The sequence below is a fragment of the Prionailurus viverrinus genome, chromosome B4 (genome assembly GCF_022837055.1).
Source record: "Prionailurus viverrinus isolate Anna chromosome B4, UM_Priviv_1.0, whole genome shotgun sequence".
NCBI classification, from domain to species: Eukaryota; Metazoa; Chordata; class Mammalia; order Carnivora; family Felidae; genus Prionailurus; species Prionailurus viverrinus.
The window spans coordinates 69753560-69767879 of record NC_062567.1 but is presented as its reverse complement, the minus strand read 5'-3'; the positions used below and the strand labels follow the sequence as shown (position 1 = coordinate 69767879).

Genomic DNA, 14320 nt, shown 5'->3' with positions numbered 1-14320 from the left:
CTGCATCTTTTTCCATAATTTTATCTTCTATTTCACCTATTCTCCCCCTCCCTCTTCAACCCTCACTGTCACTGCCTCTTGTTTATTTTGCACCTCGTTTACAACATTTTTAAATTCATCATGACTATTTTTTAGTTCCTTGATCTCTGCAGCAATAGATTCTCTGCTGTCTTCTATGCTTTTTTCAAGCTCAGTGATTAATCTTGTGACTATTACTCTAAATTCTTGTTCAGTTATTTATATCTGTTTTGAGCAATCTTTAGCTGTCGTTTCTTCTTTAGCTGGAATTTCTTTTGAAGAGAATGCTTCCATTTTGTCATTTTGGCTAGTTTTCTGTCCCTTGTGTGTTTTAAAAGCTTGTTATGTGGCCTGCACCTGCAAGCACTACTATATTAAAGAGGGGATCATACACTGCCCAGGGCCTGGTCCTTCAGGAGGTGTGTTTTGGAGAGTGTTACTTTCTCTCTGTTGTGACTTTGGTTACTTTATCTCCCTACTAGTAGTGATGTTTTGGACCCTCCACCAGGTGTGCTTTGATTTGTTCACTGAAGTAGCCCCGGAAAGGAAAACAAACAAACAGAAAACAAAAACACAGAAACATACAAACAAAAAAACCCAAAAACACAAAACCAGGAACAACAGCTACAAGTTAACAGGGTGGAGGTAGTACTTATGGAAGAGGCCTTATCCCATATAAAAAGTGAAATGACAGTGGTGGGGAAAAAGAAAAAAAATAAAAATTGACCAGACAGAGAAACTATATGGCTTAATCCAGAGAGAGAGAAAGGAAAATAAAGGAGGTGGGGAAAAAGAAAATAAAATTGACCATACAGGGAAACTATATGGCTTAATCCAGAGAGAGAGAAAGGAAAAAAAAGAGCTGTAGAACATGTATTGAGAGAATGGATTAAACATGTCTGCTTAAACAAACCAACAACTAGAGTAACCAGACTAGAGAAGGGAAGAGATAAGAAAGAGAAAAGAAAGGAAGAATATATGTATATAATAAGGATTGTCTGAAAATTAAACCAGACAATGCAACAGCACTGGTCTGCAGGAGGGTCTGTCTGGTTCCTCAGCATCCATCCTGCTCCAGTACATACACAGTTACCAGGCATGGAGGAGTGTGGTTTGGTATAGGCCAGTCCCGCCTCCACTGTGGGACCACTGTCTGTTGTCTGAAGCCCCACTTTGGTGGCCATGGGGAGAAAAATGGCGACACCTCAGTCTCTCCTCCACTGACCAGGTGTCCCAAACCACTCTGTTTAAGCTGTCCTCACTGTGCCGTGGCTCAAATGAGGCAGTTTGTCCTGCTCTGCTGACTCCCAGGCCCTGGGGCTTGGCTGGGTTTCAAACTCCTGTTCTGTGTGCCCTGGTACTGGAGGAGTGCGGCTCTGTGCCTCCCAATATATGGTCTCTGGCTGGTGGGCACAGTCTTTGTCCTGTTCCACATCACTCCAGGGAGGGGATCACTTTCTCTTATTGTGGACTGCACCCCTGACCTAGCCACTGAGCCTGGGGCTGGCTGCCTTCCTCCCCAGGTGCTTGATCCGGCAGATGGCCCCAGTTTGGAGAAAGCTGTGTAGTTAAGAGATTGGATCTTTCTCCATCCTGGTCCGGGGTTTTTCTCTTGTCCATATACAGTCCTGTGCATCCCCAGCCTCTCTTTCTCTTCTCTTTATCTCTCTGCAGAAGGGGATCCCTCTCTATTCATTTTATCTTTCCCCATTTGCAATAACACACCTATGGCCCATCAGGTTGTCCTGGTGAGTTTCTGGAAGCAACTCTGTGTCTTTGCCTCCTGGGCTCTTGGAGTTCAAAGTCCTTTGGCTTCAACACTGCTTTGTTTGAGAAACAAGGGAACTTCAGATCCCCCTACTTCTCTGCCATGTTGGTCTCTCCTCCTAGACCATTTACATTTAGAGTAATTATTTATAGGCTTGTACTTATTGCAATTTTGTTAACTGTTTTCTGGTTGTTTTTGTAGTTCTCCTCTGTTCCTTTTTTCTTTTCTTCCTTTCTTTCCTTGTGATTGATGACTTTCTTTAGTGTTATGGTTTGCTTTTTTTCTTTTTTGCTTTAGTTTTTTGTATCTATTATAGGTTTTCAGTTTGTAATTACTGTGAGATTCATATATAACATCTTAAGTACATAGCACTCTCTATTAAGTTGATGGTGTCTCTGAAGTTCAAACACATTCTAAAAGAATTTCATTTTTATTTCCGCCTCCATTTTTATATATTTGTTGTCATATTTTACATCTTTTTATAGTTAGTCCCTTATCTAATTTTTTAGATATAATTGTTTATACTATTTTTGTCATTTAACCTTTATACTAGCTTTATAAGTGTCTGCTCTACTACCTTTACTGTATGTTTGCTTTACTCATGACATTTTTTTCTTTCATAGTTTTGTTTGTAATATGGCTTTTTCTTTTCTACTTAAAGAAGTCCCTACATATTTCTCATAAGGATGGTTTAGTGATGATTAACACCTTTAACTGTTTTGTTTTGTTTTTGTCTTTAGAAACACTATCTCTCCTTTAATTTTTCCTTAACGATAACCTTGCTGAGTAGAGTATTCTTGGTTGTAATTTTTTTCCTTTTAGCACATTAAATGTCATGCCACTTCCTTCTGGCCTGCAAAGTTTCTGCTGAATATTAACTGATAGCTTTAAGGGGTTTCCCTTGTATGTAGTTAGTTGCTTCTCTCTTGATGCTTCTAAAATTATCTCTTTGTCTTTAATTTTTAACATTTAATATAGCTCATGGTGTGGACTTCCTTGGGTTCATTTTGTTTGGAATTCTCTGTATCCTGAACCTGGATGTGTGTTTCCTTCCCCAGGTTAAGGACATTTTCAGCTATTATTTTGTCAAATAAATTTTGTCTCTTCCTCTTTCTTCTCCTTTTGGGACCCTTATCATGCAAATGTTTGTTTACTTGATGTTGTCCAAGATATATCTTGACCTATTATTAAAAATTCTTTTTTCTTGGGGCGCCTGGGTGGCGCAGTCGGTTAAGCGTCCGACTTCAGCCAGGTCACAATCTCGCGGTCCGTGAGTTCGAGCCCCGCGTCAGGCTCTGGGCTGATGGCTCAGAGCCTGGAGCCTGTTTCCGATTCTGTGTCTCCCTCTCTCTCTGCCCCTCCCCCGTTCATGCTGTCTCTCTCTGTCTTAAAAATAAATAAACGTTGAAAAAAAAATTTTTTTTTTAAAAATTCTTTTTTCTTAAAAAAATAAAAATTCTTTTTTCTTTATGTTGTTCAGCTTGGACACTTTCCATTACCCTAGCTTCCAGATTGCTAATCTCTTCTGCATCCACTGATCTGTTGATTCCTTCTGTGTATTTTTTAATTTAATTATGTATATATAATTCATTTAATTACATGCATGGTGCTTATTGTGCTATGAATAACATTTTTTAAAATTTTTTAATTTAATTTAATTTTTTAAATTTACATCCAAGTTAGTTAGCATATAGTGCAACAATGATATCAAGGGTAGATTCCTTCATGCCCCTTACCCATTTAGCCCATTCCCCCTCCCACAACCCCTTCAGTAACCTTCTATTTGTTCTCCTTATTTAAGAGTTTCTTATGCTTCATCCCCCACCCTGTTTTTATATTACTGGTGCTTCCCTTCCCTTGTGTTCATCTGTTCTGTGTCTTAAAGTCCTCATATAAGTGAAGTCATATGATATTTGCCTTTCTCTGACTAATTTCTCTTAGCATAATACCCTCTAGTTCCAGCCACGTAGTTGCAAATGGCAAGAGTTCATTCTTTTTGATTGCCAAGTAATACTCCATTTTGTGTGTGTGTGTGTGTGTGTGTGTATGTATGTACATATATGTATATATATGTATGTGTATATATATACATATATATATACATATATATGTGTATATATATATATATATATACACACACACACACACACACACACACCACATCTTCTTTATCCATTCATCCATCAGTGGACATTTGAGCTCTTTCCATACTTTGGCTATTGTTGATAATGTTGTTATAAACATTGGGGTGCATGTGTCCCTTTGAAACAGCACACCTGTATCCCCTGGATAAATACCTAGTAGGGCAATTGCTGAGTCGTAGGGTTATTATATTTTAGTTTCTTGAGGAACCTCCATACTGTTTTCCAGAACAGCTGCAGCAGCTTGCATTCCCACCAACAATGCAAAAGAGATTGTCTTTCTCTGCATCCTCGCCAACATCTGTTGTTGCCTGAGTTGTTCATGTTAGCCATTCTGACAGGTGTAAGTAAGGTGGTATCTCATTGTGGTTTTGATTTGTATTTCCCTGATGATGAGTGATGTGGAGCATTTTTTCATGTGTCAGTTGGCCATCTGGATGTCTTCTTTGGAGAAGTGTCTATTCGTGTCTTTTGCCCATTTCTTCACTGGAGTATTTGTTTCTTGGGTGTTAAGTTTCATAAGTTCTTTATAGATTTTGGATACTAACCCTTTATTTGATATATTTTCTGCAAATATCTTCTCCCATTCCATTGGTTGCCTTTTGGTTTGCTGATTGGTTCCCTTTGCTGTACAGAAGCTTTCTATTTTGATGACGTCCCAATAGTTCATTTTGCTTTTGTTTCCCTTGCCTCCGGAGACGTGTTGAGTAAGAAGCTTTTGTGGCCACAATCAAAGAGGTTTTTGCCTGTTTTTTCCTCAAGGATTTTGATGGCTTCCTGTCTTACATTTAGGTCTTTCATCCATTTTGAGTTTATTTTTGTGTATGGTATAAGAATGTGGTCTAGGTTCATTCTTCTGCATGTTGCTGTCCAGTTTTCCCAGCACCATTTGCTGAAGAGACTGTCTTTATTCCACTGGATATTCTTTCCTGCTTTGTCAAAGATTAGTTGGCCATATGTTTGTGAGTCCATTTCTGGATTCTTTATTCTGTTCCACTGATCTGAGTGTTTGTTCTTGTGCCAGTACCATACAGTCTTGATGATTACAGTTTTGCAATACAGCTTGAAGTCTGGGATTGTGATGCCTCCTACTTTGCTTTTCTTTTTCAAGATTGCTTTGACTATTCGGGGTCTTTTCTGGTCCCATACAAATTTTAGGATTATTTGTTCTAGCTCTGTGAAGAATGCTGGTGTTATTTTGATAGGGATTGCATTGAATATGTAGATTCTTTGGGTAGTATTGACATTTTAACAATATTTGTTCTTCTTATTCAGGAGCATGGAATCTTTTTCCATTTTTTTGTGTCTTCTTCAATTTTCTATAGTGTCTTCTTTGTGTCTTCTTCAAGCTTTCTATAGTTTTCAGTGTATAGATTGTCACCTCTTTGGTTAGATTTATTCCTAGGTATTTTATGGTTTTTGGTGCAACTGTAAATGGGATCGATTCCTTGATTTCTCTTTCTGTTGCTTCATTGTTGGTATATAGGAATGCAACCAATTTCTGTGCATTGATTTTATATCCTGCAACTTTGCTGAATTCATGAATCAGTTCTAGCAGTTTTTTGGTGGAATCTTTTGGGTTTTCCATACACTGTATCATGTCATCTGTGAAGAGTGAACGTTTGACCTCCTCCTGGCCGATTTGGATGCCTTTTATTTCTTTGTGTTGTCTGATTGCTGAGGCTAAGACTTCCAATACTATGTTGAATAACAGTGGTGAGAGTGGACATCCCTGTCTTGTTCCTGACCTTAGGGGGAAAGCTCTCAGTTTTTCCCCATTGAGGATGATATTAGCATTGGGTTTTTCATATATGGCTTTTATGATCTTGAGGTATGATCCTCCTATCCGTATTTTCTTGAGGGTTTTTATCAAGAAAGGATACTGTATTTGTCAAATGCTTTCTCTGCATCTATTGAGAGGATCATGTGGTTCTTGTCCTTTCTTTTATTGATGTGATGAATCACATTAATTGTTTTGCAGATATTGAACCAGCCCTGCATCCCAGGTATAAATCCCACTTGGTAGTGGTGGATAATTTTTTTATGTATTATTGGATCTGGTTGGCTAATGTCTTGTTGAGGATTTTTGCATCCATGTCCAACAGGGAAATTGGTCTCTAGTTCTCCTTTTTAATGGGGTCTTTGTCTGGTTTTGGAATCAAGGTAATGCTGACTTCATAGAAAGAGTTTGGAAGTTTTCCTTCCATTTCTGTTTTTTGGAACAGCTTCAGGAGAATAGGTGTTAATTCTTCCTTAAATGTTTGGTAGAATTCCCTTGGAAAGCCATCTGGCCCTGTACTCTTGATTTTTGGGAGATTTTTGATTATTAATTCAATTTCTTTACTGGTTATGGGTCTGTTCAAATTCTCTATTTCTTCCTGTTTTAGTTTTGGTAGTGTATATGTTTCTAGGAATTTGTCCATTTCTTCCAGATTGCCCATTTTATTGGTGTATAATTCCTCATAATATTCTCTTATTATTTTTATTTCTGCTGTGTTGGTTGTGATCTCTCCTCTTTAATTCTTGATTTTATTTATTTGGGTCCTTTCCTTTTTCTTTTTGATCCAACTGGCTAATGGTGTATCAATTTTGTTAATTCTTTCAAAGAACCAGCTTCTGGTTTCATTGATCTGTTTTTTATTTGTTTGTTTGTTTCAATGGTATTAATTTCTGCTCTAATCTTTATTATTTCCTGTCTTCTGCTGGTCTTGGGTTTTATTTGCTGTTCTTTTTCCAGCTCTTTAAGGCGTAAGGTTATGTTGTGTATCTGAGACCTTTCTTCCTTCTTTAGCAAGGCCTGGATTGCTATATACTTTCCTCTTATGACTGCCTTTGCTATGTCCCAGAGGTTCCCTCTCTGTATTTTTTATTTCAGTTATTGTATTCTTTAAGATTTATATTTTCTTCAAGTATTTACATTTTATCTTTGTTGAAGTTCTCACAGAGTTCATCAACTCTTCTATCTAGTCCAGTGAGCATCTTTATGACCATCACTTTAAACCCTTTATGAGGCATATTGCTTATCTGATTTCATTTAGTTCTTTTCCTGAGGTTTTGTCTTGTTCTTTCAAGAACAATACTAGAACTACTATTCCTGAACTACAAGGAATGATCTTGTACATGGTCATCCCTGTATAGACTGTATGCCTGGTGACTTTGGCTAGTTGGCTGGTGGGAACTGTGGTTTTTGTGGCCTTGGAGTGGGACCATGCTGGTGGGATGCCCAGAGGTGAAGTGGGTACAAACCAGGGCAGTCCTGGGGCCTCTCTGTAGAGGGATAACCTGCCCAACAGCTCAAGTGGGTGCCAGTTGGGGGAGGTCCAGGGGCTCTCTGCACAGAGGGTGTCCCAGCAGAAGAGCTGATGCTAAGTTGGTGCAAGATGGGGAGTCCACATGTAGAGGGTGCCAGGGTGGCTGTGGATCGGAGTGTTCTGGTGAGCAGGGACACTACAGCAGTGTAGCTAGAGCATGGCTAGGTAGGGAGTGGTGTCCCAGGGCACTCTGCACAAAGGGCCCCCTGGTGAGTTGTCTGGAGCCAAAGTGAGAGCTGGGGGTGCCCTGGCAAGTCATCTACAACCAGAGTGGTGTGACCTGGGAGTGTTCTGGGGTGCTTTGCACCTGTATCACCTTTGTGAGATGGCTGGAGCTGGAGTGGGTGTTGACCAGTGTCCTTCTGTGCTCCATGAAGGGGGCCACTTTGGTGGGACATCTGGGGCTGGTATAGGTTTGGAGCTCACCGATATGGTAGGCTCACTAATGTACCCAGACCCCATCCCTGTCCACATTGTCAAGTGGAGAAGAATGCCACCCATGGTGCTCACCAGCCTCTCCATCTCAGAGTTTCAGCAGCAACTCTATTATTGGGCAGAATTCTAGGACTGGATCCTTTATATTCTAGTTGCCCTTTTAAGCAGTGGTTTTCTGTGCCCCCTGGCCTTTGAGGCCAGGGATCTGGGCCTCACTAGGGATCTGGGCCTCACTGCAGTCTGGCTAGGACACCCTGACTGCTCTTGTCTGTGCTGTCATGGTGGAGGGTGAATGCAAACCATGGGGCTCACCAGTGCCTCTCACCCAGAGAGAGTTCTAGCAGCTCCCCTCTATTGGACAGGGTTCTAGGGCTGGTTCCTGTGTTTTCTTGTTGCCTTTGTAAACCGTGGCCTTTTCTCGTGTCCAAGGGCAAATGAATCTACTCAGGGTCCCTCTGAACTATCCCTCCTCACTACGGTTTGCGATGAGGATGGCAGCTCCATTTGTTACCAGGTCGTTGGGTCTCTTGCTATTCTCTTCGTGGTCTTTTGTTGTGCAAAAGTTCGTTCTGTCAGTCTTGTTCTTCGGGAGAAATTGCTCTAAGATAGGTGTTGGTTTGATGTGTCTGTGGAGGGAGATGAATTCGGGATCTCCCATATTGCCATCTTGGACCAGGACGCCAAGCCCAACTAACAACGACTTTGTATGTTATGGTATTCTTAAAGTAAGCTACAGAAAATGTTAAGAAAATCATAAGGAAGTGAAAATACATTTATAGTACTGTATTTTTAAAAAATTATAACAAAAATCTGTATATAAGTGGACCTATCAAGGTCAAACAGGAGTTGTTGAAGGGTCAACTGTATTTAAGATCTCCTCATCCCCTGCAAATGAGAGGGGTTTCTTAGCTTACGAAATGAACTTCTGGTCAGCCGTTTGCTGAACTTAAAAGACTTAACGGTGAGAATAACATTAGTGCTGGTCTCAAGAGTGTCACATAAGGATCAGAAAAGACTTCTTCCTGTTGGTCTAGTTATAGAGTTTTCCTGGAAGCCCAGTGAGATTTAAGCTGGCTAATTAAATCAAATACATACACATATACATGGAATGAGTTAAAATCTGGGTAGGTTGTACAGGATAAAAACATTGATTTTTATAATGAGATGTTCATTTTCTTTTCCGTAATTTCCCTTTCTGTACCCAGGGCCACAGCAGGTTCAGAGCCTTTCTGGGATTATTAGCGACTTGCCCTCTCTGAGGAGCACTGTCCCCTGCAATCATGGTTTAGCATACAGAAGCCAACTTTATGTATTTAGAGAAAAATGCCTCTTCCTCCTTGCTGACGCAGCCTGACTCCGGCGTACCTGGTGTGGTGAGCAGAGGTGGGCTGGTTTTCAGCTCCCACCTGGTCTCAGGCTTGGTATCCTGGGCAGGGCTCAATCCCAACAACTGGTTTTTAGCAGTTGTGGCTGAAAACCCACACCCAATTTTTTTCCCAGAAAAATCATGTTTAAAGTTAAGTGTAGGCTGTGAAAAATATCATTTACACAAAAGCACACATTTGTTATCTAGGTGATGATTGAGATATATATGCTCTCCTTAAAAACATGAAGACAGAGTAGACCACAGTGCTGTTTTTAAAAACGAATTTACTAAAATGCTTATAATTATAAAAGAATATTAAAATGCACAGAAATTCACAAAACATTACAAACTTTACATCTTATGCCACAGTGTATGAAAGCATCATGTATATTTCAGTTCTACTTTCGTTAAGCTGTTCATACATTTTAAGTTTTCAAACATCTTAACATATAATAGGCACAATGAAAAAATGGTACAAGCAGTGTTTCAATAACAGAGCACATTCTGCCCATCCCCCCCCCCACGTGAATTAATGTTTTCTGAAATCCAAGATGCACCCACAGATAATTACAAGGGAAGGCATTTGGTGACGGTTTACAAGATGGCCTTGCTTAGTTTTCAAACAAAAACGATAGCTTTCCCTTTCTATTGACACATCTAAAATATTTGAGGGATATTTAAAGGAAAATCTCCTGAGTATTTTGGTCTAATGCCTCAATCTGTTAAAATTCACAGGCATTACAAAAGGATATACAATGAAATGTTCTCTAGTGGTTAACACTGGGCAGGTCTAGGGCCAGGTATTCCTTTCACAGGGGCACTGTCGCACACCCCCTTTTTCTTGGGGTGCTGCTGCTTACATTTACAGACCCAGCCCAGTGACTGCCTGCAGACACAGTCCCACATTTGTCTTCACACTGACAAGTCAGCACTAGAGTTCCATTAACACTGTCGGTGTCACAGGTGACCCCGGATCCCCACTACCTCGCCGCTTAGGGGACTATTGGCAGTGTCACACGTATTTTCTGCCTTTAAAAATGTAGAGTTTTTTCCCCTCCTGTCCACAAAAGCACATTTTAAACTATGAAGGCAATTTACGAAAGATGGTTTATGAAAAACACACATGCACACTTTTTAAAGTTCTAGTTTATATACACGGAGATAAGGCAAAAAACATTTCCTTCTCTATGCTCCCATAAACAGTGAGTAGTTGGCAAATCCAACACAAGGAGATAGTCCTGCGCTTCAAAGAGCTGAGGTACTAGGGGCAGAAGTGACACCACTTTCAGGAGCAGTGTCACAGGTGAGCAGGGAAAGGAACAGCTGCACCCAGTCTGGGCGGGACGAGAAGCCGGGACGAAACTCCTTTCTTACTCCCTGTGCAGTCAGAGCGCGTGCGGCCTGTTGTGAGCACTCGTTCACATTGTTAACATGATCAAGAAAGTTAGTGAAATGTTGTCCCTTGTCCGTTGGGACAATGCAAAAGTCCAGGATACTGCTTTATGAATCCTACATAAATAGTGATTTTGGTTTCTGGGTCTGTTTGAACATTCATGGCAGGCACTTAGAATCGTGACCTTGAGTTAAGCAGCTCTATTATATCGAGCCTCTAAATCTGCTCGCTGCAACAGGTTTCCTTTTCCTCTGCTGCTGGGATGGAGTGGCTCGGCTCCTATGGCACTTGGGCATGTAGCAGCACCCCAGTGGGTGGCAGTCCACCCGGTAAGAACCCAGTGCCAGACACCCTCTCTTACACCCGGCACTCCCCCGTTACCAGTCAAGGGTGAGCGGTGCGGCCCCGCGTCCTGTCCGGAGCCTACCAGAGGGCCTTGCACCTGAAAGGCAGTAAAGCACAGTAAAGACTGCTGAGTTGAACCACCTGAAGGCAAGATGTGCGTGGTGCAGGCATTCAGCGGGAAGTTACGTGCAGCTCAGGGAAGGGGTTGTGACCAAACCGCGGCCTGAGGGAGGCTGGAAGCTCAAATCAACACCAGAGTGTCTCTTCCGGATTGGGAGTGATGCGGATGTATCCCTGCCTCTCTCCTCTCCCCACCACTCCCCTGGTGCGTGCAGTTACAAGTTACTGGGCTGGGAACAAGGGAATGGAGGCTGCAGGGAACCACCTTCACCATGGCACATGCTTTGGTATGCTCATCACTTGGATACCCGGAATCCTTGTGGAAAAGGCGCTCCCCACGCAGGGAACCCCGAGCACCTCACAATTAGGGCACCGGTTGTACTGTTAAGCGCGTGTGCACAGCGCCCTCATGTCACAGTGGCTGCACAGTGAGCGGTTCCTGGCGATGCCGGTGATCTGTGATGCTGTACCTTCTGGATCTAATGCATAAAAGGAAACTGGTGGCAAACTGATGGGCTTGTCCTTCCGGACCATTATGTTGATAAAAATGTAATTTTAAGAAACTACGTATCTTTAGAAGAGGTACATTAATTATTCTGGTCAATATGAGTTACAATTCTATTTGAATCTATAACTTTCCCTACTTTTGTCATCTGACTCCCTTGAGATCTGCAAAGCAGTCAACACTGATTAGGCACAGAATGTTCTAAGAGTGCTCCTGGAAGATAAAAAGTGTCACTGCGGATTAGCACAAATACACTTCAGAACCTTGCTATCTTTATTCCAATCCATTAAGTGTGTTTCTTTGAGATGAAAAGATAGGCCAAATTGGAGACGGAAACTATTTCCTCTTACTAAGTGAGGTTTCGTTTTCTGTAGGGATGTGCTAACACACCGACATATTGTGAATTCTTGAGTCTATCTGCCACTTAATATGGCATTCAAACTGAAATTCTGAGTTAGCTATTTTTAATCACACAAAGGGAAGCATGTCTCGTCTTTAACAAAAGTACTGTAAGGGAAAGAGAACTCTGGCACAGATTTGGCTAAGTGAAGAAATGAAACACTGCCTTAAAGGGGACCATGTGCTTGAGAACAGAAAGAAATGAAAATAATCAGACGGAGGGACAGAAATCCATTCTGCTTCAGAAGGGGTAGTTTTTAAGCACACGAAGAGACTTTTTCTGTGTTACTGAAATTCAAATTTATCAAAAAAGGGTAACATTTCTGGTTTTCCAGGTGATTAGTTTTATGCACTTCTTGATCTAAGTTTCGCACTTTCCAGTTCCTGCGTGGCTGGCTGAAACCGAAAAATAATCTATATGAAAATGGCAATAGCTAAGACTCCTATTTGCCAAAGTGTTTTCACTCAGACATCCTCATTAGTGATTCATAATATATTTTGACGGAGTTAAATTCTGTAAAGTGCTTCTCAGAACATAAAGCTCTTATTCTAATTTGGGTCGTAAATTGTTATCTACCACTTCCACCATCCTCTCAGCTATGACCCCCATATTTTTTGTCATATCTTTGAGGTGATTCTCGTGAAGAAGCTTTTGCGTTAGGTATTTTTCTCTCTTGATTTTGCTCTTCGTGCTTTTGGATACATCTGGAATTGCATAGGAGATAAAAAATTTCACAGAGTAGATGATGTGCTGTGGGAGAGAAGAAGAAAAAGGTCAGCCGCAACAAAATGGAGGGGAACCCAGAGTTCCTTCCATTGCAGGTCATCTGGCAGCAGATCTGGACACGGGGCTGGGCATTCTACAGACATATCCAATCTCTCCCGCGCGATGTGCCTCCACCCACGAGCTCCATTGTTACTTTAAAAATTGCAAGAATACTATTTGATATGTAGAAGATAATGTGTCTAATGTCTCTGACACTCACCATGACACTGCCAATGCTGTAGTATTTTTGGAGACGTTCCTTTCCTAGCTCATTCCGGGAGCTCTTCCCCAAAGGTTAACACTACCCTGTGTGTGAGTATATCTGTATCATCTTATTTTTGAGAACGAGCTTAACAAATATGTATATATCCCACAGGAATATATTGTTTAGTCTTGTTTGATTTGAGCTTTATAAAAAAGTATGGCAGTCTTTGGAAAATTGTTTTTTCATTTTAAAACTAGTTTCTAAGATTCATCAGTGTTATTGTACATTAACTATAGTCCATTCATTACCAATTCTGCTTAATATTCTCCTGTTTGCATACGCTATAATTTATCCATTCCCCCATCAAAACGTATTGCGCTTGTTTCTTGTGTTTGTATTAGAGAAATGATGTTGGGAATGTTTGTGCACTTGGATTCTGGAGGATATCTGTGAGAGTTTCTCAAGGGCATGACCTAGGAGTATAACTGCCAAGACTCTAGGTTACATGAATGTTTAAATTTCCAAGATGGTACCAAAGTATTTTCCAAACCAGTTAAACCAGCTTCCACACCCACCAGCAGTGTGTGATAGTTTCATTTGCTCTCTATTTTTTTTTAAGTTTTAAAAAATGTTTATTTTTGAGAGAGACAGAACACGAGCAGGAGAGGGGCAGAGAGAGAGAGGGAGACACAGAATCTGAAGCAGGCTCCAGGCTCTGAGCTGTCAGCACAGAGCCCGATGCAGGACTTGAACTCATGAACTGTGAGATCATGACCTAAGCCCATGTCAGCTGCTTAACCGACTGAGCTACCCAGGCGCCCCTTGCTGTATATTCTTGACAGCACTTGTCATCAATTTTTTTTTTTAAACCAACACAGAGATTATAAAATGGGCTTTCACTTTGGTCTTACTTTACATTTCCCTGATGACTAATGACGTTGAAGACTTTTTTATTTGTTCAGTACTCACAAGTCTCTGACCTAGCAAGGAGATAGATAAGATACAATAAACAGAGTTAAACATAAATAAGTTGTACACGGTGTTAAAGTGGTAAGAGTTTCTGTGTTACATGGGAGGCAAATTTCATATAGATTTCATACAGATTAGTCTGGATATGCCTCAATGAGCAAAGACTTTAAGGAGGTGAGGGAAACAGCCATGCAGAAATCAAGAGGCAAGACATTCGAAGCAGAGGGAACAGCCAGTGCAGAGTCTATGTGACGAAAGCCTACAGGCTATATTTCAAGTAATGGCAAGGCAGGAGTGGAGCGGGTGAGGAAAGGTGACTTGAGAATGATAACAGAGCTTGGCTAGACTGTGTGAGGCCTTGCGTGTCACAGTGAGGACTTTGGCTTTTACTCCGTGACATATGAAGGCAGTAGGGAGCCCAGTTAGCAGACTGCGGCCCTAAGTCAGGCCAAAAATGGCCTAATTACCAACCTGGTGGTAGCAGCAGAGTTGGTAAGAAGTGTTCAGATCTGTGATGTACTTTCAAAGGAAAAGCCAACAGGACTGTATGTGGACTAAGTGGGGAGACTCCCAAGAATT

General features: G+C 41.1%; 1 protein-coding gene across 2 annotated transcripts in view; it reads right to left on the bottom strand.

The window, feature by feature from the left end:
* Window positions 1–9306: 9306 nt before the first annotated feature.
* The window catches only part of ANO6 (anoctamin 6), a 198507-nt gene continuing 193493 nt past the window's right edge, over window positions 9307–14320 (bottom strand). For both annotated transcript variants that reach the window (XM_047865899.1, XM_047865900.1), the window contains one exon: window positions 9307–12552. In XM_047865899.1, the coding sequence (XP_047721855.1) occupies window positions 12346–12552 (207 nt within the window). In that variant the 3' untranslated portion in view covers window positions 9307–12345. The remainder of the gene's footprint in view (window positions 12553–14320) is intronic.